General features: G+C 37.8%; 2 protein-coding genes across 2 annotated transcripts in view; one reads left to right on the top strand and one right to left on the bottom strand.

Annotated features, from left to right (window-relative positions):
- Positions 1–2,515: 2,515 nt before the first annotated feature.
- On the top strand, positions 2,516–8,748 carry CRYBA1 (crystallin beta A1). Its single transcript, XM_036889852.2, has 6 exons — positions 2,516–2,585; positions 3,517–3,581; positions 4,543–4,661; positions 5,924–6,065; positions 7,388–7,530; positions 7,965–8,748. The coding sequence occupies exons 1-6, from the start codon at positions 2,555–2,557 to the stop codon at positions 8,110–8,112; spliced, it is 648 nt and encodes a 215-aa protein (XP_036745747.2). The 5' UTR covers positions 2,516–2,554; the 3' UTR covers positions 8,113–8,748.
- A 172-nt stretch (positions 8,749–8,920) lies between these two features.
- NUFIP2 (nuclear FMR1 interacting protein 2) overlaps positions 8,921–24,257 on the bottom strand; it is a 29,163-nt gene continuing 13,826 nt past the window's right edge. Inside the window, exons 3-4 of the mRNA XM_036889850.2 lie at positions 19,275–19,307; positions 8,921–17,405 (exon numbers count right to left, since the gene is read on the bottom strand). Coding sequence (XP_036745745.1) covers positions 17,353–17,405; positions 19,275–19,307 — 86 coding nt within the window. The 3' untranslated portion in view covers positions 8,921–17,352. The remainder of the gene's footprint in view (positions 17,406–19,274; positions 19,308–24,257) is intronic.

Genomic DNA, 24,257 nt, shown 5'->3' with positions numbered 1-24,257 from the left:
TATTATAATGATCTACTTCATGGAATAGTTGTGAGGAACAGTTGTGTCTGCTTCATGTCACCAGACTGTGAACTGTCTGGTTCACAGTCAATGCTCAGTAAGGTGTAGTTGCTGTTAGTATGGACAGGAGAGACCCAAACCTGGCTGGGAAGAAGGAATTTCCAGCTGGTTGCTCCCTCATTCCCACTCCTGAGTGGCTCTGCCCTGACTTTCCTAGAAAGAGATGGTGGGGGGAGCTGGAGCCCCAAAGCCTCAACCATCGTGGTGCAGGTGAAGCAACAGTTCTAGACAGTCTCTAGAACTTGGTTATAAACCATACTGAGGTATGTGGAAATCCTGATGATTAGCGCTGGAGTCATGGACTTAAGGTATTTGAGGGAAGGAAGAGAGAGGACAGGCTAGGGCTGCTTTTGACCCCAGAAATATTGGGTGGGTATTTGTAAATTTTTTGCACAATAACCCTGATGTCCCCCCCCACAATAGTTTTGTGCATGTGTGTTGGGCTTTTCAGTCAAACATAAAAGCCCTACTTGTTCACAAAAATAGAAAATTGGCTCATTTAGTCTTCATTGTACTAATACTTAAGGAGAGTTTAAAGCTCCCAAATTGAGATGTGACATTATATGAAGCACACACACAATACATGCTGGTCAGTTGGGGCAAAGGTGAGAAAGGACTGTATTACAGTTACCTCTGTGTCCCCAGAGTTACAGAAACCCCTCCTAGGATATCATTCATTCATTCATGCATTCAAAGCATATTGAGTTAGAAGTTACACCCAGAGCTAAAGATATAGCAATGAACAAGATAGATGAAGCCCCTACCCTCAGAGTATGAACTCTAAGTGGAAGAAGCACATAATTAAGCAGTTCATTTCCAAACCTTACTTGTTTTGATAGAAAATATCATATTGTTCATTGTTCAAAACTCAAAAAGTAAGGAAAGTATACTGTGAAAAGTTTTGTCCTCTACTTGAGCCCCCAATGTCCTCTACAGTTCTCCTCCTTGGAGCCCAGTATTTCTAGTTTCTAAAGTAATTTCTACAGCATGATTAATGCAATAGTTTGAGAAGTCCAGGGTGCCATGGATGCACACTGTGGGGGTACCTGAGCCAGTCCAGGGGTTAGGGAATGAATGAATGAACAAGTGACAAAATAAGTGTTTTTCTGAGACCCCAATTCTGTAGAGGGAGAGAAGGAAAGGTGGAGAAGAACCACCTGCCATGGACAGCTGGAGCCTTAAGCCCTTGTACAGCCATCAGCTGGCCAGAGCCTGCCATGATCCAGGCAACTCTGTCTCTTGCCAGCTATTGATCCAGACATCACCAGTTAATCAAGCAGCAGAAGTGTCCTGGGGTGGCGCATCATGCTTAGTGTCAGATCTGTACATCTGAAATTTCTACCCAAACCTGTAAATACATGTACGTACCCGAGCTCGCTCCTTGATTTTGGGTTTTGAGGAAAGGGGACTCTGAACAAACGAGTTCACAGGCTGGAGAGACTGGCAGGAGGATCAGAAGAGCTTTCCTGGGAAAAGTTTCTCCCTCTCTCCAAGTTGCTATGAGATTTTCTACAGTATCTTCCACCAGATAGAGAGCTGGGTAATAAGTAATAATAAACCTGCAATTTGTCAGTTGGATATTATCACCTTTTGGGGAACTGAGAGAGGCTGAGTGACTTGCCCAAAGTCACTTTGCCAGGGGAGCCAGGATTTGAACCCACATTTGCCTGCTCAAAGACTTCTCTGCCCACTGCACCCCACTTCTCACAGTAGCTTAAGCAACACATCCTCTACTTCAGGGCTCCTGGGGATGTCTACAATTCCCCAACACTACTCTCACCAATTGCCCTGAACTTCTAGGGAGAAATCACTTTACCCTTTAGGGAAGTCTAGGCTTAGGACCTTGGGCCTGTGAGATGTCCAGGGGCCTAAATCAATATATTAAAAACCCAAAAAGATTTATTGCACCAAATTTTTTTAAACTTCAAAAGTAAAATGAGTAAATATTTAATAAGTTACAGAGATTTATGTCTTAGTCAACCATAATCAAATTCAACTCTTACATATTTATATATAAATACAGTATAATAAAGATTCCTGAGGTCACAGTGAATGTTTTTTGTTGCTGATAATAAAGTTCAGAACTGTAATAATCCTTTCATATTTTTTAACAACAAAGAAATGTGTATCCCATCTGGGAAGTGAGGTGTGTTTAATGTGCTCAATATCACAAGGGGTCTCAGGAAGGCCCTGGGGATGGCGTGAGGGACCTGGAGAAGGACAGGGGACAAGCACTCATGCAGAGACCTGCCCTCACCTCTCAGTTGCTCCCAGAGGCGGTAGCTACTGAGATCAAGCCCACAGCAGCAGGGCCTCTCTGGATTTCTGTATTCCTGGTCTAAACAAAGGCCTGAGGGATGCCTGCCCAGCAGTCTGAGCCATCAAAGCTATGGGGATCAGGGGGAACAAAAGCAGGACAGCAGAGTGCTGACAGGGCCAGAGGCCATCAGCCCCAGGGCTATAAAGAGCAGGGCCACAGAGGCGGTGGCACCAGATGGAGACCCAGACTGTGCAGCAGGAGCTGGGTAAGGCCAGCGCGTGCCCTCCCTCTCCTCCTCCTGCAGAGACATGTCCAGGAGGGGGCCCGGTTTCCTGCATTATGGTCAGAGCCTCCTCAGATGGCTGGAGAAGAGTGGGAAGCTCTGGGGGGAGGTGGCCTTGTCTTGCTACCCCAAGAGTCATTTATATGGCAACAGACAGTGTCCTAGCAGTCAAGGCTGGGAAGGTCCATGGGGGCCCAAGAAATGAGCAGGCTCCTGGGCATAGGCAGAAGGAAGCGGGCAGGAGCTGGGAAATGCATATCCAGAGGTTTAGAATGGAAAGATGTATCACAAGTGTACATTGTACCCGTCCCTGGGCCCAATATTGCCAGAGGGAAGGCCGTGAATGGCTGCTCTGAGTCAAGAAACCTCATACACAACAGGCTTTTTTCTTCCATCCCTCCCTCCTTTCCTTTGTTCTTTTACTCTTCCTACCATCTTTTCTCTCTACCTAACCTCTAATGAGCCTCCATATCCTCATCTGTAAAAGGGGAATAATAACAGTACTTACTTCATAGGCTTGTTGTAAAGACTGAACATATTAATAATGCATGTGAAGCATTTAGAACAAAGTCTGGCAGAGAGTGAGCCATTGTTAATGTTAGCCATCACCATCCTCTTTTCTTCCTCATTTTCCTTCAGTAAGTCTTTTTCAATGCTGCCTGCCCTCCATCCCAATACCCAGTGCCCCACAATGGGCTTGGTATGGTGCTACCTCATTCGCTCAGGAGAACCAGGCCCTGTCACTGAGATGTTCACCCAGGGTATTTCAACAGGAACACAGATCAGCTAGTGTGGGCAGAGCCAGGATCCCAACCCCAGTCTATTGGACTTTGAGCTTCCTTTACTTTCCCTGTGCTCTGTCACCACATCCCCCACTGTGGAGGCCATGTCATTGGTGTGTTCTGTCTTTCAGAAACCCTTCCACCCACCAAGATGGCTCAAACCAACCCCATGCCGGGGTCCGTGGGGCCGTGGAAGGTAAGCCTACTCCCACCACATGGGAAATCGAGGAATCCAACAGGCAGGGGTGAGGTGCCACCACAGAGCAGGCACCAGGGCCGTGCTTGTCCACAGGACAGTGACCAAATACCCGTCCGTAGGGGTGTCCAGGTGCTGTCTCAGGGCAGACCTCTCAGGAAGCCCTGTTTGGACAGAAGCCCTGGAAGCCCATGTTGGGTGGGAGATGATACCTAGTTTTCTGGTGCAACACTCCTACACACTGCTAAACTCATCAGGAAACAGAGCAGCCCAGAGGGATTATGCCACGTGGAAACCAAGGCCCCGGAAATGAAGAGAGGTTTCCCCCAGACCCCAAATAGGCGTTAGGACCCAGGTCTCCTGACTCCCAACCTAAGGCTGGTTGTACCCATTGACTGAAATGGCTGATCCCTGGACTTTTCACCGTTCCCCCCATGCCTGTACCCTCTTTACTGCAACTCTGAAGCCAGTTTACAGCTTTGGGAATTGCCCTCTAGCCAGGTTAAGAGCCAAGTTCTAGTTCAAGGTATGAGTGTTTAATCACAACTCTCCCTTTATACCTTGGGTTCCTGTAGCAGGTATGGCTGGAGAAGCTAAGAAATAATCCACAGGGAGCCCCTGGCACTCCCAGAATCCTGGCCTCTTGGCTACACTTAGGCAGGGAGCAAAGTGGAATGAGGGTCCTGATCTGTTTACTTCAGCTATTGTCCCTGGCAGACCATTCCTATCCTACACCCATCCCCCACACCTCATCCCTAGCCCAGGCATGTGAATACCACCAATTGGTGATATTAGTTGAAACCCTTCTTACCCTGTTTACACTGGAAGAGACCTCATCAGGCACCTCGTGCTACAGCTAGTGACAGAAACCACAAGGTCAGATACAAGCTGTTGACCTGGGCCTCTGTTCTTCCTAATGTACCATGTTCTAACTCTGTTCTCCCATTCAACCCCATTTCAGATAACCATCTATGACCAGGAGAACTTCCAGGGCAAGAGGATGGAGTTCACCAGCTCCTGCCCAAACATCTCTGAGCGCAGTTTTGATAACATCCGGTCTCTCAGGGTGGAATGTGGAGCGTGAGTATAGACCTCAGCAGAACTGTCGGCCCCTTAATTCTGGTCCCTTTAGACATAGGACCATAAAGGTGGGCATCAGGGAAGAAAAATGTTCTCCCAGATTCTAGGCATTTCTGGGGGAAAGACCTCGTTACTGAAGTAATCTCGAACAAAATCACTACATCTGTAATTTAATAACTCAAAACTAGAAGGAACATGAAGTTCTTAGTGGCTTGCTACAAGATTTGGTGGACAATTAAAGAAATACGTACTGTGGGGCGGGGCAGTAACAGTGGTCCGATCTGTGCTTCTGAAGTCCATAGGCTGCTAGCTCGGATTCCTTCAGAACCACCATATGATCCTTGACTTTTCTTGCCTACAGAAAAGAGAAACTGTCAAGCTGCAGCCTCTTTACAGCTAACTCCTGCACGTCCCAGAACAGACACTCCTAGCTTATTTCTCTGTGTGAAAAGGAACTCAACCCTAGAAGAGCCACATTAGTTCCTAGTCTCCAGGAGTTTCTTGTTGATGGTTAATCTCTTTGGCAGTTGAGATCTTCCTCTCTTGTTTTGTATTCTGACTCTTGGCAGGGTAGCCAAGGCCTTTATCATCAGCCTGAAAATACATAAGGAAAGGACTCTGTGTTGGCGTAGGCAGAACCGGCTTTGTGTGTAGACAGGCTTCCACCAGTTGCTTGCCACCAGAATTGAGCTTCTCAATCCTTTTAAATAAAAGTTGAATATTTTGAGGTGTCTTGAGTACCTGACACCTGGTTGTAAAAAATTGACTTGAGGTGTTTTAATAAATAAGGTTATGTATGCGATAGCAGGTAAAAGAACCCTCAAAGTGACAAGGAAATGAGACGAGTAATCCATCAGTGGCCTACTCATCCTTTGGAAGAAGCCAATAGGTTTGGCTGCAGCCAAAACAATAGTCAGTCCCTAGATCCCGAATCTGGAGCTCCAAGTAGAGGATAAGGTATTTTGGCGAGACAGGAAATATAACTTTAGAGTGACTTTGCTCATACACATTACCAAAGCCAGGGAAGTAGACCCTTTCAGTGGATTAACCCCAAAACAAATACCACATTTACAAACCTCCGTTTAGTGCCACTGCCAACTCATTCCCCACCTCTTGTGATAAATGTATTGCTTTGTATGCCTGTATCAGAATTGGCTTGATATTTTACCCTACCATGAACATTCAGAAAAAAAGATGCCTTCTCCATGAGGCCATGTAGGATCTGAACACCAGGAACAAACACCACTACTTGTCTTTGACAGCTGGATTGGTTATGAGCATACCAGCTTCTGTGGGCAACAATTTATCCTGGAGAGAGGAGAATACCCTCGCTGGGATGCCTGGAGCGGGAGTAATGCTTACCACATTGAGCGCCTCATGTCCTTCCGCCCCATTTGTTCAGCTGTGAGTCTCTGAAATTTTCACTTCTGTGCATGTGGGGAGTGGGGCAAGAGAGGATAGTTATGGACTGACAGTTTACTTCTCATCAGGTATGCTGAAATGTGGCAGAAAAGAGGCAAAGAAAACACTGCTCTGTTTGTTTTTCTGTATTAGATGGTACTTTCATTAAGCTAAAGTAAGGGTGGCAGGAAGTGGACACTCAAGAACTCAGATCTTCGAAAGTGCAAAAGGGTAACTAGTGAGAACACTCACCATGTAGTACAAAGTTAATCCTTGGCCAATTAAATTTCAACTTGTGTAACATTTTATCTAGGAACAGGGAAATGCTGAAGTAACCCTTCAATAAGTGGGATGACTGAAGAAATACACATCTTCCAGGGTCTTACCTTTGATTCATAACTTTCTTGTTTCTAACACTAAGCATTATTCAATTACGCATCAGGACTGGGATGCTTTTATAGTCTTTGGAGAATTCAAGCAGAAACATGATAACCTTTAGGGCTGTGCTGAAAATGATCCCTCTGTTGGGAGAGGCTAGGCTAGAACCTTTGCAAATATTCTCTCTTAGCATGTGATCTCATTTTAGTTGTTAATGATCTTAAATTCCTACCAAAACTGAAGTAGTAGAGAAGGCAACCTAAACAGCTCTAGATCTAAAAAGTACTGCTCTATCTGGGTGCTTTCCCCTGTAAAGTATAATTTACACATAGTGAAATGCATAGATTCCAAGTGTATATTCTCATGAATTTTGAAAAATATGTACACCCAAGTAACCAACACCCTATTCAGATATGGAACAATTCTATCACCCTATAAACAATTGCTCCTCCCCACTTCCTACCACCAGGACGTTTTGCCTGTTTTTGTACTTCATATGGGTTAGCCTCTGCCTTAATGTTGTGTAGCATTCATATCCCCTACTAGATTTTAGCTTATTTCCAACACCATACACACACGGGCTAATTACTTTTCCTATTAATTTGTGGGAACTTGTTCCATATTAGTGCATATTAATCCCTTGGTTGGCTGTTTTTTTTTTGTTGCTCCATTTTATTTTCTTCATTGGTTTGTAGTTATTCTAAAGTACTCTATCAGTTATTAGCACATTTTCAATGTTATGGTATTAAATTGGATTAAGCAGGATTATGAGTAATGTTTTTCTTGTACATCTCCACATTGGCTGAAATATTTTTACTCAATGACCATGTACTTCCCTCTGTAGACCACAAGTGTTTTTAATTTAAAAAATATGGTAATTGATGATGACAGCCGTAACACTGGTACTGAATAATTTTAATTTTTTAACTTCAAAAATTTGATTACAGAATCATAAGGAGTCTAAGATTACCATCTTTGAGAAAGGAAACTTTATTGGACGCCAGTGGGAGATCTGTGATGACTACCCCTCCTTGCAAGCCATGGGCTGGTTCAACAATGAAGTTGGTTCCATGAAGATACCATGTGGGGCGTAAGTGCAAAAACAGGGTTGGCGCACATTTCAGAGTAACTCTTGCAGGTGTCAACCTTGTGAATATTAATACATTAATGGTCATGTCAGATTTCAGACACGTACATCATATTGGTATGGCTGTCACATTTCAGTAATCAGTAATTTTGAACCTCAAGTTCTTGGTACCAGCTACCACTTAATAAGGTCATTCCTTATTCCTGTGTGGAGGCATTTATGTTGACTACTCATACCTTTTCTGATGATCAAGGCTAATTTTCAACTAGTTCTAGCCATATTATGCTCACAAGTTGTGCCTGGCACATTTAGGATGGCTACTGTTTTCTAAGCCTAAAAGCATTCTGTACCGATTGTGTTGAGGAAAGGCTCAGGTTTGGGGATGATGACAAGGTTCCTAAATAGTTTTAAATAATCCAATGTTTTGGATTTTCTAGCTGGGTTTGTTACCAGTATCCTGGATACCGTGGGTATCAGTATATCTTGGAATGTGACCATCATGGAGGAGACTATAAACACTGGAGAGAGTGGGGTTCTCATGCCCAGACTTCCCAGATTCAATCAATTCGCCGCATTCAACAGTAGTGGATTAAAAGCTCCAAGTAAGAGAACAACTCAAGCATGAGACCTTGCTAATAAGCAATCTAGAATGAATTTTATGTTCTGCTCACAGACTTGCTTCCGAATGTTAGCTAAAATCCACAATAAATGTCATTAAAAAAAAAAGTTGTAGACTGAATTAACTACCATGCTTTATATAAATCACACTGAAGTGCCTAACTTTTCAAGACAAGTTTCAGTAAAAACCAAATTCCCTTTTGTGTCCTTGCAAGTTACTTACCAAGCTAAGGACAATTACCTATCTCAAAGGCCACTAAATCACGTAACCCAAATATATCAGACTATATATAGTGACTAAAAGTGACACTTTCAGTAAATGTTTTTTCATCTTTTTTCCTTATTCTGTACTCTAATAATGTTGATCTTTTTTCACCTTGAGACCAACTCAAATGCTAAACTTGAGAAGTTTCTCAAATATGCACTGTCATATATTCCTACATAAATCCCAAATCCTGGCAACTTACTTTAGTTGCTTAATTGCGTAGTTCAATTTTGGTTTCCTATTTCAGCTGGAAAAACCTAAGGATCAATATCTTGCAAAAAGGCAGGATAGCTGCTCTCCCATTCGATTTTTCAATAAACATCTAAGCACCTTAATAACCTGCATGGTTTTTTTCTTAAAAGCCATGACATAAAATTACAGCACATTTAAGATTTAAATTATTTGTACACTTGACCCTTTGAAAAAATATTATCAATGTCATAATCTTAATTTAGTTGTCATTTAAAAAAAATTTAAAGCACACAAAAGATGGTAACACAAACACTTAGGAAACTTTAACATTTTTTATTCAACAATGTACACTCATTGTCTCAATTTGATCTACAAATTTCTGAATTTTTTTTCCTGATAAAGTAAGTAAATCTGGGTGTGGATGTAGAGTGTTTGTAATATATATTTTTAAAACACTGAACATGAAGACATCTTTAATGAAGGAAGATCATCATGTAACTGACACTTCCTCAGAATCCATGACATCAGAAACAGTTATGGCAAATACCTATGCACTTAGCAACAGGGTAAATTCCTGGCCACTGTTCTGTTATCTAGAAAAGGCCTATCTTTTTGACTGGGCTAACCAAACACTGAAAAAATTTCAGTTGGGAGAGAGAGGAAAAAACATCCTTGAACATAGTAGTAGTGTGCTAATTATCCTTTTCCCCAGATTGAGGTAACTCAGTTCCTAAATGCTATGCACACAAGACGCAGGAATTGCTTTGCTTTTCCATAAGTTCAAAGACTGAACACAAGTCAACTTCTGACAGATGCTGAGTAGTAGCCACAGTCATCTAAGATGATGCCACACTCCCACATTTATGCTGTTATGGACATGCATTATGGGCCACCTATTTAGTCTTGACTAGTATACTTAGTTCTTAACTGTCACTTTCAGAAGATGTGGTTTGTTGTTTTGCAAGTCAACACACCTATCAAGAGTACACTTGAAGGAGAAGTAATCCTCTTTACACATAGGAAAAAGGTATAAAATGGAAGTATTTTTTATCTAGAAGCATGGAGAAGTGCCATTATTATTATCTTCTTAGGCTTATTAGCCTTGTCTACAAAGGTCCTGAAGAGATTACAAAACAATCTTTTAAAAGGTGATTTGACAAAACCTGGCCAGGACATCTACATAGTATTTCAAATACACATACAAGTAAAGCTATTTAGTACATGCAGACTGTAGCAATTAACCAAATTTGCCCAATTCCTAGGCTTATTCTAAACAGCTTGGGCAATTTTTTAAAGGCATACATTATCTTTAAACAACCTGTGCTTTGATTTTTGAACAAGTGAATGATTCTAACTTCAAGTCAATCATTCATTCAGTAAACCCAATTTATGCTAAAGCAACAAAGGTAAAAAGGTTATCCTACCATTAAATCAGGTTTAAGACATAAAATTATCACAGAACTCCATGGGGCAAAGGTCCTTCCTTTCAGTTTGAATTACTTCCTATTTCTATTTGATCAAAATAAACCAGTTTCACTGAGGAAGTCAGAGCATTCAACAGTTTGTAAAGCTGTCCTGTTTCAAGAAAAGCCCTTTATTTAGAAGATATGTCAAGCTCTCATTTAAACTTAAGTTTATTAAAACAGGTGCCTGTTTTCCTCTATTCTAGTTCCAGAGGAGCTAGCCCAGAACTGTAACTTTCAGCCATGTTTCTAAAGACAGTAAAGTTAAGAACAGCAAAATGATAAGTCACTTTTGGTAATGACACACAAATTAAACTTTCAAAACATGTGCATAGCTTTATTCATCTACTTAGATCTAACCTTCTCATGGAGCCTCGGCAAAATTCAAGTGTGCAAAATGCATTTCTAAAACGTAATGCAAGCAAAGCTTTTCACATTTACACTGGCAGGAAATACAGAGAAACTAACAAGTCACATTAGGGAGAGTTCAGATTTTTTTTTTAATGACAAGAATTGCACAGTTCATTATTTTGAGACAATTGTTGCAGACATATTTAAAATTTTCTAAGCAAGGTGCTTTAACAATAAAAAATTTTAAAGTTGGAAAGAGCCAGTAACTTGGATCACAGCTCACATAGAATTCCAAATTGAAGCACCTTAATAACCTGTATCATTTTTTTCTTAAAAGCCATGACATAAAACTACAGCACATTTAAGATTTAATTTGTACACTTTGACCCTTTGAAAAAATATTATCAATGTCATAATCTTAATTTAGTTGTCATTTTTAGACATTATCTCCCTAGATTTTGCAAAAATGCTTTTTATAACACTTTTTTGTAACACTAAAGGAGACAGCAAGCTGAAATTTTTTCAAAGCACACAAAAAATGGTGTCATCACATTACTTGAAGGTGCTGAGGGGGGAAGGATAGGGAAGAATCCTTTACTATTTCCTACTACAGAACAGCCACTAACAGACTTAACAAAAAAACAAAAACCCAAAACAAAAAAAACCCCCCAAAACAACAAAATAGTAAATTAAATCACTTCCCCAGTTTACAAAATAGTTCCAGTTTGTGACAAGATCTGTAACTTTAAACAGAGAGCACCAGTTGGGCGATAGAATGAGCATATCATATACTGCATAAAAATTAGTGAGGTGGTAAGAACCATCAACTATCTCAGGCATTATTACATGGCCTTTCCAATTTTTTTTTTTTAAGTATACATGCAAGGCACATTGATATAAAAATAGATCTCTGGCCAACAAATATAGCGAATAAGCAAATTAAAAATTTGGCTTTGCAATATTGGCAACATCAAAATATAATAACCAGGTAACTTTGGACATCTTTCTCATATTCCTCTACCCCATTTGGTGATTTTTTCCCTCCATTATTTTGGGTTCAAACTCCTTCAAGTTTGGCTATGTTCTTGAGATATGAATCTTCCTCTTGTTAAGTATCATTCCTACTGAAGTTTATCTTTGCTAAGTATAAACATACTAGAGAAGCAGAATAGTTGGGATTTTTGATTGACTTGATTAAATGAAAGCTGACTTGCTCAGGGCATTTCTCCTCTATACAAACAAAAAATAAATCCCCAGCTTATATAGTAGACAATTGTTTTCTTCCTAAAAGACAGATCAGAAACAAATCAATGATACATCTTTTAACCGTTTTTCCCAACTCCTCTTTTTGAGGCAGAGAGGGAATAAAAACAAAATTAAGATTTAAAAGATTTTCAGTAGTAGAAGACATTTTAAGGCCAAAAAGTGTAAGAGAATTATTTTCCTAGATTATTGTCCTTCATAAGCCAATACCACTTGTAATGATTCCCTCCCAAAAACGATTTTAAGATTCATTCACTTTTGTTAGTGGCTGTGCTACAGGAAAGGTATCAAACCACCTATAAAGGTATGGTATATAGTAATGGAAAAAGTGCATCACATTCTTGATTTTCAGTTTCTCATAGCAGCAGCAGGATTAATCCAAGACAGAAAACAATTGTATTTTTACTCTAAAAAATGCAACAATACCTAATGAAATGTATTCACAATCATGAAGGGAGCCTCCTCTAGAGGATAAATGAAACAGACTAGTATTAGACAAACGGGTATCATATTTACATATTAAAACCATTTCTGTGAACACCAAATCTTTACATCTAGCAAAAGAAGTTTTAATAAAGCAGACATTACTAAAGCAGTATCCATTTTTGGAGCCTTTGTTTACTTAGCACCTGAGGATAAAGGGGTCTATGGAAAGCTATGTGATGTACCTCATGTTGGTTTGTTGGTCTGTAGGGTAGAACTTTGATATACAATATAAGTGAAACTGAACTGGAAAATAAATGTAGCTACTTTTAATAAGGCTGTAGAAAAGGGACACTGCACTGAAAAATGTTTGTAGCTATTTTAATAAGGCTGTAAGAAAAGGGACACTGCAGTATTACAAAATGGCTTTAGAACTCTGGACATGAAAATTTTATGGGTAATAGGGAAGTCTGAATCAGCAATCCCAAGTAAGGATGGCTGTTCGATAGGTTCCTAGCCTGTAACTGCTATTTGACACTCCCAGTAACGCAAAAGCAACATACCATTCATGGTTCTATTACGCAGACAACTTAAAACTATTTATTCATAAAACCCTTCTCGAGTAGCAAAACAGTGTGAAACAACTTAAAACTCCAGAAAGCAGTGCTTTTGAGTGAGCCAATGATTCATTATTCTTTAAATCAACCCAGGGTGGTCCTTAGACATCTGAACAGATTTAAGTATACATAAAAAAAACATTTTAAGATACTGAAAGCAGAAGCCCATCCTTCTCACCATAAAAGAATTCTGGTGCTCTGTTGATGAATCACAATAAAAATATTATCAGTATCAAGAACAATAACCTAAGCATCTCTGCAAACTTAAGAGCAGCTATTGTTAATTCTAGTCTTTTTCTCTCCTCTGCCCCTCCCCTTTAAACAAACACCAATACTTCAGGAGGAAAAAAATGAGCAAATCCTACCTTTTAAAATCAAGCAGTTATGAGTAGGATAAGACATTGCCTATTCAGAATCTACCTCAGCTATGCGGCACCAACAGACCCGATCATAACTACTGTGCATATTTGTCTGTCCCACTACAGTATGTTTTGCAGTCAGCATAGGTATAGAGGGATCATGTGTTGTACGGCCCAGTGGCATAATTAGAGTCATAATCCTTGGAAGCGACACTTTAAATCAATTTATCTTAGTCTTGAATGACTAGTGGAATTTAAAATCCAGATTTCCTTGCCTGTGGCCATTTGGTACATGACCATTTTACACTAAATGGCTTTTATGTGTTTAAATAAGTTGACAGCAAAAGATAAACCATTAGATGCTTCTGTTTGAGTTAGCAACAAGCCTACCAACCAAGTATGAAACAACAGCTGTTATGTAATGTTTTGTTAAGAAAACATTTTGTATTGTGGACAACACTCATAACAGGTTCATCATATTTTCCCTAAAAACTATGTGGAAAAACAATGCTGCACTTTTTTTCCCTTTATAAAGTTTTTGCAGATTCTGAGTAATTGCTAGGCAAGCAGATGATTAAGGAGAAAGGCAAAATTTCAAAATGGAGACCTCGTGTTAACAAATTCTTAGTCGTCTATCTCCTCCTAGAAGGTAGAGGAGGAAGGGCCAACTACAGATACTGTAAATACTTTATGTGAAAGTTCTTTACCAAGGTCAGAGGAAAGGCTATGCAATTAACTTCAGTTCAGCAAAGTAGGGGTGAACAAAGAGAAAGATAAATACACCCTGTCTTTTGTGGGGAAGGGAAATTATTCAAGACATCTGTAAGAGTGGTATGTGACACAGAAGCCTACAATCAAGACACACTTAAAAAGAAATCTTCACCCATAATTAGTATCTTCATAGCTATTAAAAATATAGGTCATGATTTCATTCTTAGTGCCATTTTTCAACTACTACCCTTTTAAGGATTAAAACCACCTGACTTTATTGTGTAATGAAAACAAATGGCACAAAATAAATACAAGTTCATTCTCTGAATACTAATGTTTTACACATTCACTTACTAATTTTTATTATCTCCCTCTTTTCCTCACACACACCCTCAACAAATACACACACACAATACACACCTTTTTCAGTCCTTATAATGGAGGGATGTTAAAAATCCCCTCTAGACTGTATTTGGTTTATGCTACAGTACTAATACTCGGAGTTGAAGGAAAATTCTTTATACGCAATAGTAACACATTGTTAATTTAAATGTGCTAAATCAATCACAGCTGAAGTTTGTTTAGAAGCTTACACAAAAATAATCAGAAAACAGATCAACTCTTAAGATTTTTTTAATAAGTGCTCTATAAGGAATTGTGTGAGGACCTAAGGAGAAAGACTTCAACAAGTAGAGTTAAGTGTTACCAAACAGCACAAAGGAGATTTGTCCCAAAGTCCTGCTTGTACCTAGGCAATTAAGTCCATTAACCCAATGCCCAAAGAATACTGACAGTTAATATGATGGGGCACTAGGGTTCCCAGAAGGTTGAGACATTCCTAACTATATACCTCTAACCATACAATCAAGGACATTTCAGTGGAGAAATAAAAGTGAAATGTTGCATTGTTTCATTTAGAAGTGAGACTCTCAAAAGACCTTTGGACAGAGAAGGAATACATTCTGTTTTTGGCTTCTCTCAACATGGAGGCCTGAGGGATATGGAAGGGAAAAAGGAAAGCCAGTAACAGCTTCCTAAAAGATACTTTTAAAGTAAGTGTTGCTTCTAAATTAAAAAGCCCAATTCAGATGGGGGCTGGTTTTTCCCCCCTCCCTTTTAAAATACATATTTGTTCAACCTCTATGTGTCACAAACCCAGAAAGTTTCTTGTGAGTTGTGAGACAGAAGAGCTTTTAAGTTCCAGGCAAACAAAATGGACATTGAAAAAAAGGAGAGGGGAACAAGGTGGGGTGGGTAGGGGATCTGGCCCTAAGGCGACAAGTGGTTACACAAGGCAATTGAACACACAGCAGAACTTTAAAACCTATAAAACAAACTGGAGCCTTTTTATACTTTTAATCAACCTTATATATCTTTTTTTTTAACTTTTTGAAAATTTTTATTTAAAAAAAACACAAAAACACAGACTTCTTTCACTTCAGTTATGTGGTATGTTGCATTTTCCAGTTTGTTCAATGCTTTAAAGCTCAAGGATGCCTCTGCTTTCAATTGTACATGGGCCTGAAGCATCCTAGCTTTTGGCAAGCAGGCAGGAGACTCAACAAAAATCAAAATAGGAACAAGGCAGACTAAATGCAGGGCACATCTGTAAACATATTATACATTTGAAAATTACAATATCAGTAAAAGTGATACAGTTTACAGGTGAAATGAAACTATCTGGAACTGGCCTACCACAAGTTTCTGAACCTGGACTGATACAATAAGTTATTATATATATATGTATATATATATATATTATGTATAAAAAGTTGTTTACATCAAGTGGAATTGGCAATCCATGCTTATACTTTTAAAATCTAAGCAGGGCAGAAATTCAAACTATAAAGATATTTTCTCTATTCTATGTTGAATCCAACAGCTTCTTTCACAAACTACTTGTTAAAAGCCTCATATAACCAACAAAATAAAAAAAACTCATCCGTACTACAGTCGCTCAAAACTGGACATTTCTTAAGCAAAGGGGTTGAACAAAAGTAGTTACTTTCCCCCCAAATACCCCAGGGGATCCAGGCTACTTTTATTAGAAGACTACATCTCTCTATATTAAATGCCCTGCTATTTTAACCTGTATTTGACACACATGGATATACTCATTTCTGTGTGTGTGTGAGATGTGATGCTATGTCAGGCCAGAGAACTTGTTTTTATGCCACTAACACATCACCCAATCTTAAATTGGACCCTTAGTTTCTGCACACACACACACAAAAATTTATTTTAGCATGCTATATACAAGCTGCAGTGCAACAGGATGGCAATGTGATGATAAGACAGGGCTAATGCTCTTCTCTGCCCAAAAGAAAATTTCCAGAATTTCACATTATTTTCCTTAAAAAACCCATTTTGCTCTAGTAATAAAATATACTTATTAAGATATAATTAGAAGCTAATAAGCTCAGAAGTATAGTTTGCATGAAAACATACCTTCTATAGGCAGGGTTTGTTACCTCCTCAACTTGCTAAAAACATGAATAGTTTTATAGTTTTCATGGAATTTTTTCTTCCCCTTTTAGCTATTTCTGAGAAATTAAAAAGAGAATTTCAGAAAAGTACGGAAGTTTCTCTTTAGATGTTTGATGAAAAACAAGGAAAACAGCACATTTAGTGTTAGTGACAAGAGAGCAAGTCTGGAGCACCTACAGTTGAAAAGCAGAATATATTTTTGCTCCCACTTATACAATTACATAAAATATGGGCACAGGAGTACTTTTCCATATTAAATACCTAAAGCCAATTGTTTGTTCTGTAACTTTTTAAAATGACATGGATTCTTGACTTGTTTAAGTCCAATATGTAACCGAAGCCAAGTGAACTACATCACCAACTATTCCAGAATTGTAGAACTTCAATGCCCTCCCCTATCCCCAAGCCCACAAAAAAATAAAAGAAGTATTTCCCCAACACCCCACAGAGGCTGCTTAACTCCTGGCAAGACATGCAAATCATAATCGCTAAAAAAAATATATACCCCCTGCAAACTTCAAGGCATTTATCCAGCATTCTCGCAGGGCTCAAAATACAACTAAAGATCAAAGAAGGAATGGGGGAAAATGTTGAATCATTCTGGGTTTCCCGTGATTAGTGTATCACTTTAGTCACAGAACAAGATACAGAGATCTCTTGAGTGGATCTGCCTTTCCAGTGGGTCATTTGTTGCCCAAGTTGATGACAGCAGGAACGTTAGAACCACGCTTGTTAATAAGTCTGTATTCATTAATCACTTGCATTCACACTTAAAAACACAACGAGAGAAAAAAGAAGAAAAAAAAATAAAAAAACTATTCGGTACCGGAGATTAAATAACCATGTGTAGTCTCTTGAAATAAATTTGATTCCTTAAGAAGTCTAATTACTTTCAGTTGCCTTTTTTTAAATAACTATATATATATATGTATATATATATATTTGTATATATTATCCTGTGATTCTACTTATGGTTCCTCTGCTGCGTTGAAGATCTAGGAGCATAAAAGCCTTGTGTCCCCCATGAATGGTGGCTCTAATGCTGCAGAAAAGTTACAAATAGGCAGTCTGGTTCTTCATTGATCTGGACTATCCATGGCTTCATTGTAAGTGATTATCCTTTTGGGATCTGGAGGAAAGGTTAAAAACATAAATTAAAAATAAGGCCTGGAATCCCAGAAAACCCATGTTCCAATAACAAATCTCCAATACCCATCATTAAACTGCCCCCTTTCTTATGAAAACACAATTTAAAGATCATTTATTTCCTCTTTGTATTAACACATGTATGATCCACTTTTTTCTCAACCCAAAAGATTCTAGCAACAGGGTCCTCCAGCCAGTAAGAGCCTCAACTCCTACAGATTAGAGAGGGTTGAGAGTTTTCTTTAAGCGTTTCTCTTGATTTTAAATACATTTGAAAAGAGCAAACAAAAAAGCTTTGTCAATCATCCGACATTAACATAAACACTCCGATTTATTTTTGTTCTTCTCAACAAAATAAAGTTAAAATTTATTTTAATCAGTATGGACTATCTAGTAAGGAATTATTCAAGTAACACCCAATACTAAAAACTTCAGGTTAAGTTAGTTTGTCAAAACTACCAGTGCAGTCCTAATCATGACATTTCTTCTTTCTTCCTAATTTCCCATAGCACCACCAGCCTTTATTCTCAGCAACAGTAAAAGCCTGCGGATCTCCTGGTTCAAAGCATGAAACAGAATTTGTCTGGGCAAGGACTCCAGTGTTATTCTAAATTCCTATTATTTAGCTGTTTGTTTTCCTCATCTAGAGAAGCAGTGATTTTAGTACACGCTATTTCTACTTATCACAAGAACTTTTGAAAGCATACATGCTTTAATGAAAAGTAAGTAACCAATAAAATTTGTCACCTAATGGAAATGTATGAAGGCTTAAAAATAATATTCAAGAACTCAAGCTCACCACAGCCTAAGAGCCAATCTGATTTAGTCCAGGGATAATACTATTATCTCTTCTAGGGCCATCCACTAGCAACTTGCCGTGAAGACAATACCATGCTTAGTAGTTAACAGTCACTTTAACAGTAAAAAGAGGTAGGTCTATTTTTGCAGGGTGTATTTTCTAGTCTACCTTTTTTCATTTGTATTTGAGTAAGAAGGTACACAGAATGCAACTCAAAATAGTTTAAGAGCTTCTTAGTTATCTTCAGGCGACAGCTGTGTTAGATAAAAAAGATCTGGCCTAAGAACGAGAGAGATGGAAGGAGTATTGGGAAATCAGGGAAACCTACACTCTAGTCCTGCCACTTTCTAGATTTTATACTAACCTCTCTGGGCCTCAGTTTCCTAATTTGTCAAATACGAAGACAGAAGAGAATTTCTAACACCCTTCAAGTTCTGAAATTCTAGGAATTTCACATTCTTCTGAAATTCACTTATATTAACAAGCAAAGTGGATGTGAAATGGGATACAATTCAATTACAGGCTTCTAAAAGCCCAAATCTATTACAGCAACTAGTTCTACAAACCTAAACTCACTTTATTTCAGATATTCCACAACCACTATATTTTTATAATATTAAGACAATAGAGAGCCCAAATAGGTTTCTAAAACAGCTGGTATCTTCCTGAAGTATGAATTTTAGTCCTTAGGCTATCCCTTGTCTACCACACAAATACAGAGGAAGATTGCCATAAGAGGAAACACTTACTCATGCTGGTTTCCTAGATTAAAAGTATTTATATTATGTCTTAATTACCAATGGAGGGTGGCAAGGGAGGGGTACTTAGGTTCTTGACCCAGCAGGCAGTTATTTCATATATTCTTTTCACTTACAGTGTTAACCTGTCCTTAGCAGTCTGGTATAACTAGTGTTTTTTGACTGCAGCACTAAATAACACAAAATACAAAGTCTATTTATTTGGTAGGCCACTATTCATATTACTCCCACTCAAAAATAATGTACTGCAATTAGTGATTAGCACTAACATTTCAGGTAACCTAACCATTCTTACCTTGCTTCTGCAAATTCCAAACAGATTCCATTTCTGCAAAGAAAAAAATGAGAAGGATCACTTTATACACTAAGTTTTGTACAGCAAAGTTTAAAGATATACTTTTCACTTTAAATCTAAAAAACCTAGACTGCTTACTGCTGAGCTGGAGGAAGGGTTGAAATAGCACAGTGCTAAATGCTCAGACAAAATACATATTTTTTCCTATAATTCCTAAGACTGTTATTCAGGTTGCTGCTAAGTGTTGACTGCATAAAGTCAATTATTATCTGAAATCAAATTGCCAAGGGCGATTCTGTCTACACAAATAGCAAAGATATAGGAGAAGCATGCTATAGAGAAAATTATTTATTTCTCATAATAGCTCATTGTTATAAAAAAACACGAAGTATTTTTTGGCAACCCATCACCCTCCACTGCAGTGGCCAAGTCTTCTAATGAGAAGCATTCATCAAATTTGATTAACTAAGTCTGATCCTTAAAATACCTTACTAAAATATTACTTAACTCTGGTATAGGCAGGTATTTCTGTTTTTCAAACAACACCTACTCTTATTTTAAGCCATTAAAGTTCAAAGTGCCAATACAAAACCCATTTTACTAGTAACACACAATTCTTATATGGTATAATTCTATTAAAATGTGGTAATCTACAATGTGCTCATGCTGGTGTCTTAGGATACAGAAAATATGTATATGACCAAACTGTAGTGACAGACGAGGTAAGAAGAACTACCTAGAAGCATATGAGAAAGCTTCACAGAGAGGTTATTTGAAGTCTTCATGAGTAAAGGCAGTAGATGACCATTATACCACAAGAACCCAAGAAGTGAACCTTGAAAGGAAATACTCTACTAGATTAAATTAAATTACTGAGTAACAGGAATGAACTATAATATTGAGAGTAAGTGCTCTTCCCTCCACCATACTTCCACCATTTTGAAAAGACAAAGGTGATTTTATTCTGTAACTGGATTCTGTGTAGCTGTACTTACGTAAAATTTATCAGCAACCAACAATAAAAGTGGAGCTTATTAAAACAGGATGTATCTGAACATGGATTACAGTTAATGTACAACATAATCCCTCCCCCAAGGCTAAAATAAGGATATAGATCTGAAATTATTACTTTTGTTTTCTGTGTATGGATGAGGGTAAGGAATGGTAGAATCACATTTTCTTTGCCAACCTCCTTACCTCCCCCCAGCCCCCATCAAAGTCTTCTTTGACTTCTGAAAAACTAAGATTTAAAAAAAATTTACCAGAATTGGATGTTTGGAGCAGTAAGGTTATTTAAAATGATTCAAGTAATTATTCAGATAGAATCCACTGAATTCCCTGATTAAACAAAAACTGGGAAATATAGGCATACCTCCTTCTAATGCGTTTTGCTTTATTGCACTTCTCAGATATTGCCCCACCCATTCCCCACCCCCCACTTTTTTTTTAAAAAACAAATTGAAGGTTTGTGGCAACTCTGTGTTGATCAAGTCTATCACTGTCATTTTCCAATAATAGCCCTTGCTTGATGTCCCTGTGTCACATTTTGGTAATTGTTGCAATATCGCAAACCTTATCATTATTATTATAGTATTTATTATGGTGATCTGTGATCAGTGATTAGGGCTCACTGAAAGCTCAATGATGGTTAATATTTTTTAGTAATTATGTAGTTTTCAAATTAAGGTATGTACTTTTTTTTCAGACACAATGCTATTGCACACTTTATAGGCTACGGTATAACTTTTATATGCAGAGGGAAACAAGAAAATTCATTGACTTGCTTATTTGTGATAGTCACTTTACTAGGGTGGTCTGGAACCAAGTCCATGACCTGTAATGCACTGGCTGTCACTTGGTCCAAGTTTAGTTGGATGCTATGCTATGGTCTTTAAATAGGTAGATGCCCATCCAAAGACTGGGAGTTCCCTTCTCCTAGGAGGTCTAAGAAGGGGAGAGACTTGTAACCAATTTAATCTGAAAAAAAGATGATACAGAAAGGGAATTCTACTCATAGCACTCCTACCTAATACTCCAATATAACTTCTAATTCCTAGTTTCAGACAATCAGAAATAGCTGAAATATTCATTAGAGATATTATCTTACAAATTTGTCTCAGAATGGCTTATTTTAAGAAATCCAAGAATTCCTTGGCTGGTCTTACTACTAAGAAATTAATCCAACACAACCAATACTATCTTTCTTTTAATGGAGTATAGAAATCCCCTATCTTGCACCTACTAAATTCCTGAGGAGTTCTGTATGCATCAATTACTGAATGGTCATTAAGTGTGCTTAATGCAAATATAATGTATATTTAGCTGTATGTTAAGGCAAAAAATAATAAAATTTTTCATTTTAACCAACCTATGCTATAACATTTCCTTTTCTCCTCCCTACCTGAAACATCAACCTGCCCCTGCCCTTTTTATTGGAGGGAGGAGGGATGAGGTCAGCTATACATATGCAGTCACAGTAGCAATCATATTATTTTAAAAGCAAAGCAAACATACAATTTTAGAATAAAGACAAAAATAACTAATCGCAAATACCCAATTTCTTTAATGAACTGAAGACACTTCCTTAGCTTAAACGGAAACATTCAGCTTTAGGTTTTATTCTCATACTATGGATTTTAAATGATTTCTGCAAGAAAGTTTTATTACCCTCAAATATAAGCTCTGGAGTAGTAAATTTGATTGACTTTTGAGGAGGGAAAAAGGGATGCATGACCTAGCTAACAAATTAGCCATGGGCCAGCCTAACTTCTAGCCAAGAAATAAGTCAGCATTATCTTAAGTGGTGAACTGAGAAATGAATGCAATTCCCCTTCTGGTTATTTAATATTAATTACTTCTGTAACTACCAGCAACTTATTTCCTTGATTAGAATATAAAAGTTTCCATGAAATCCAAAGATAAAATCATAAAGAAAGGGAAATAAATCAAATATTGTTTGCATCATTATATGCCATGCTTCAACAATCCTAAAATCAATAGGAAGCTAGTGATATAAAACACAAAGGAAAGGAGTAAACTATATTTTGCCCTCTTTCATTTCACAAAAGTCTTGATTCAGATTCTAAATAGGAAATGCGTTTGCGTAATTTTAATTACTACTGAAGCAGCTGAACAAATGAATGAAGCACATTCAACTATAAAAAATCCTAACAGTAACTTACTTTTAATCCTACCTTTTCTTGTACACACACATCCAAGTCTTTAACTTCCCAGTTCTTTTTTTAAGGAGGGATCAAACATACAATTGTGCAAATAGTTATTGAGAAATGGCCACAGGGCAAAACCTGCTATCGTAAGTTTCTGCTCTTAACATATACCTACCAAAATAGGTAATTTTGTTAAAATTCTATAAATTCACAATTTATAGATCACCACCATCCAAAATTGAAATTTTACTGTATCAAAAACTTGTAAATACTTAGTTACATCACTTATCAAAATGAAGAAAATTTAACATTCAGTTTTCTAAAGCAGACTACTTTCTACATAGCTCCCTATCACAGTGATTCTTTAGTGAAGTCCAAATACCTGCAAGTTATTATTTCCAGGTGGATTAAAAATACTTAGGGGGTACAGATACAATAATAGATAGGTTCTGCTTCTCTGAGCTTAAAAAGAAGGCATCTTTTCTAGGTAGAAGCATCACCATGGACAAAGCTCGGTGGTATTATGAAGTGTGCTAGATCAGGGTTCTACTCACCACCTGTATTTGCAAATAGTTTTTTACTGTAAGAGAGCGACACACCATATATATTATCTATGGCTGCTTTTGTGTACAATGCAGAATCAAGTAATTCCAACAGAGGCCCTATGGCTCACAAAGCCTAAAGTTTTATTTTCTGATCCTTAATACAAAGTTTGCTGACCCATGTTTCAGCAGTCCCAAGTAGCTTATAAGGCTGGAAGTCACTAAGAGGAAAAAATTTTCACAAAGAACACTATTCAGGAAACAGGGCTGAAAATCACTAAGAAGGTAAGGTTTAGAAAAAGAAAAAAAGCTATTCTGCTATTTAGGGGACAGGGCACAAAGACACACACATGAAGTTTATTATTTAATCATCTAGGTGAAGGGAAACCTCTGAAGAAATTTGAGGTTACTATACTAAATATTAGTAATGATTCTTCCAGGCAACTGAAATGAATGGATAAAATGACAATACAGTAGTTCCCCCACTAATCTGCAGGAGTTATGTTCCAAGACCCCTCCAGTTGATACCTGAAAACACAGTAATACTAAATCCTATGTATACTATATAAATCCTATGTATAGGAAAAAAAATGTTTTTTCCTATACATACATACCTATGATAAAGTTTAATTTATAAATTAGGCATAGTAACAGATTAACAGTAAAATAAAACAGAATATTTTGTAACAATATCCTTTAATAAAAATTATGTGAATGCGGTCTCTTTCAGAGTATCTTTTTGTATTGTACTCAACCTTCTTGTGATGACTGAGGTGCTGAAGTGCCTATGTGGTAAGATGGAGTGAGGTGAATGATGTAGGCATTATGATGTAGCATTAGGCTACTATGACCTTCTGATGATAAGTCAGGAGGATCATCTCCTTATGGGTCACAGCTGACTGAGCAAAAGTGAAACCATGGATAAGGAGGGACTACAGTACAGAGAAAGAGCCCAGTAAATATTACTGTGAAAATGAAGAAAAGAGGACAGTTGTATTAGAGATGGAAAAGAAAAAAATAGAGATGTTAGAACAGGATCCATATAACCTAACAGTAAGTTACATGCTAATTCACTGAAACGGAAGACAGGAGAGAACTGGTTTTGAAAAAAAAAAATAAGTTTAGTTTTATATATACATAGAATTGGAGTAATATATATTCAACATTTATGTGTTCTGAACTCAGAGTAAGAGCAGTTGAATTTGTTTTGAGCTTAATATACAGTGATAGAATTGGACAAGATTACCTGGAAGTATTTGAGCAGAATGAAGAGG

This window comes from Manis pentadactyla, chromosome 4, assembly GCF_030020395.1.
Source record: "Manis pentadactyla isolate mManPen7 chromosome 4, mManPen7.hap1, whole genome shotgun sequence".
Classification (NCBI taxonomy): Eukaryota; Metazoa; Chordata; class Mammalia; order Pholidota; family Manidae; genus Manis; species Manis pentadactyla.
The sequence above is the reverse complement of the archived record's forward strand: the minus strand, read 5'-3'. Positions and strand labels throughout refer to the sequence as shown.

Bases quoted from the DNA above. Each gene is read 5' to 3' on its own strand.
- CRYBA1 (XM_036889852.2), top strand. From the start codon at position 2,555: ATGGAGACCCAGACTGTGCAGCAGGAGCTGG. The intron at 2,586-3,516 runs GTAAGGCCAGCG...TCTGTCTTTCAG, and splicing joins GACTGTGCAGCAGGAGCTGG to AAACCCTTCCACCCACCAAG. The intron at 7,531-7,964 runs GTAAGTGCAAAA...TGGATTTTCTAG, and splicing joins ATGAAGATACCATGTGGGGC to CTGGGTTTGTTACCAGTATC.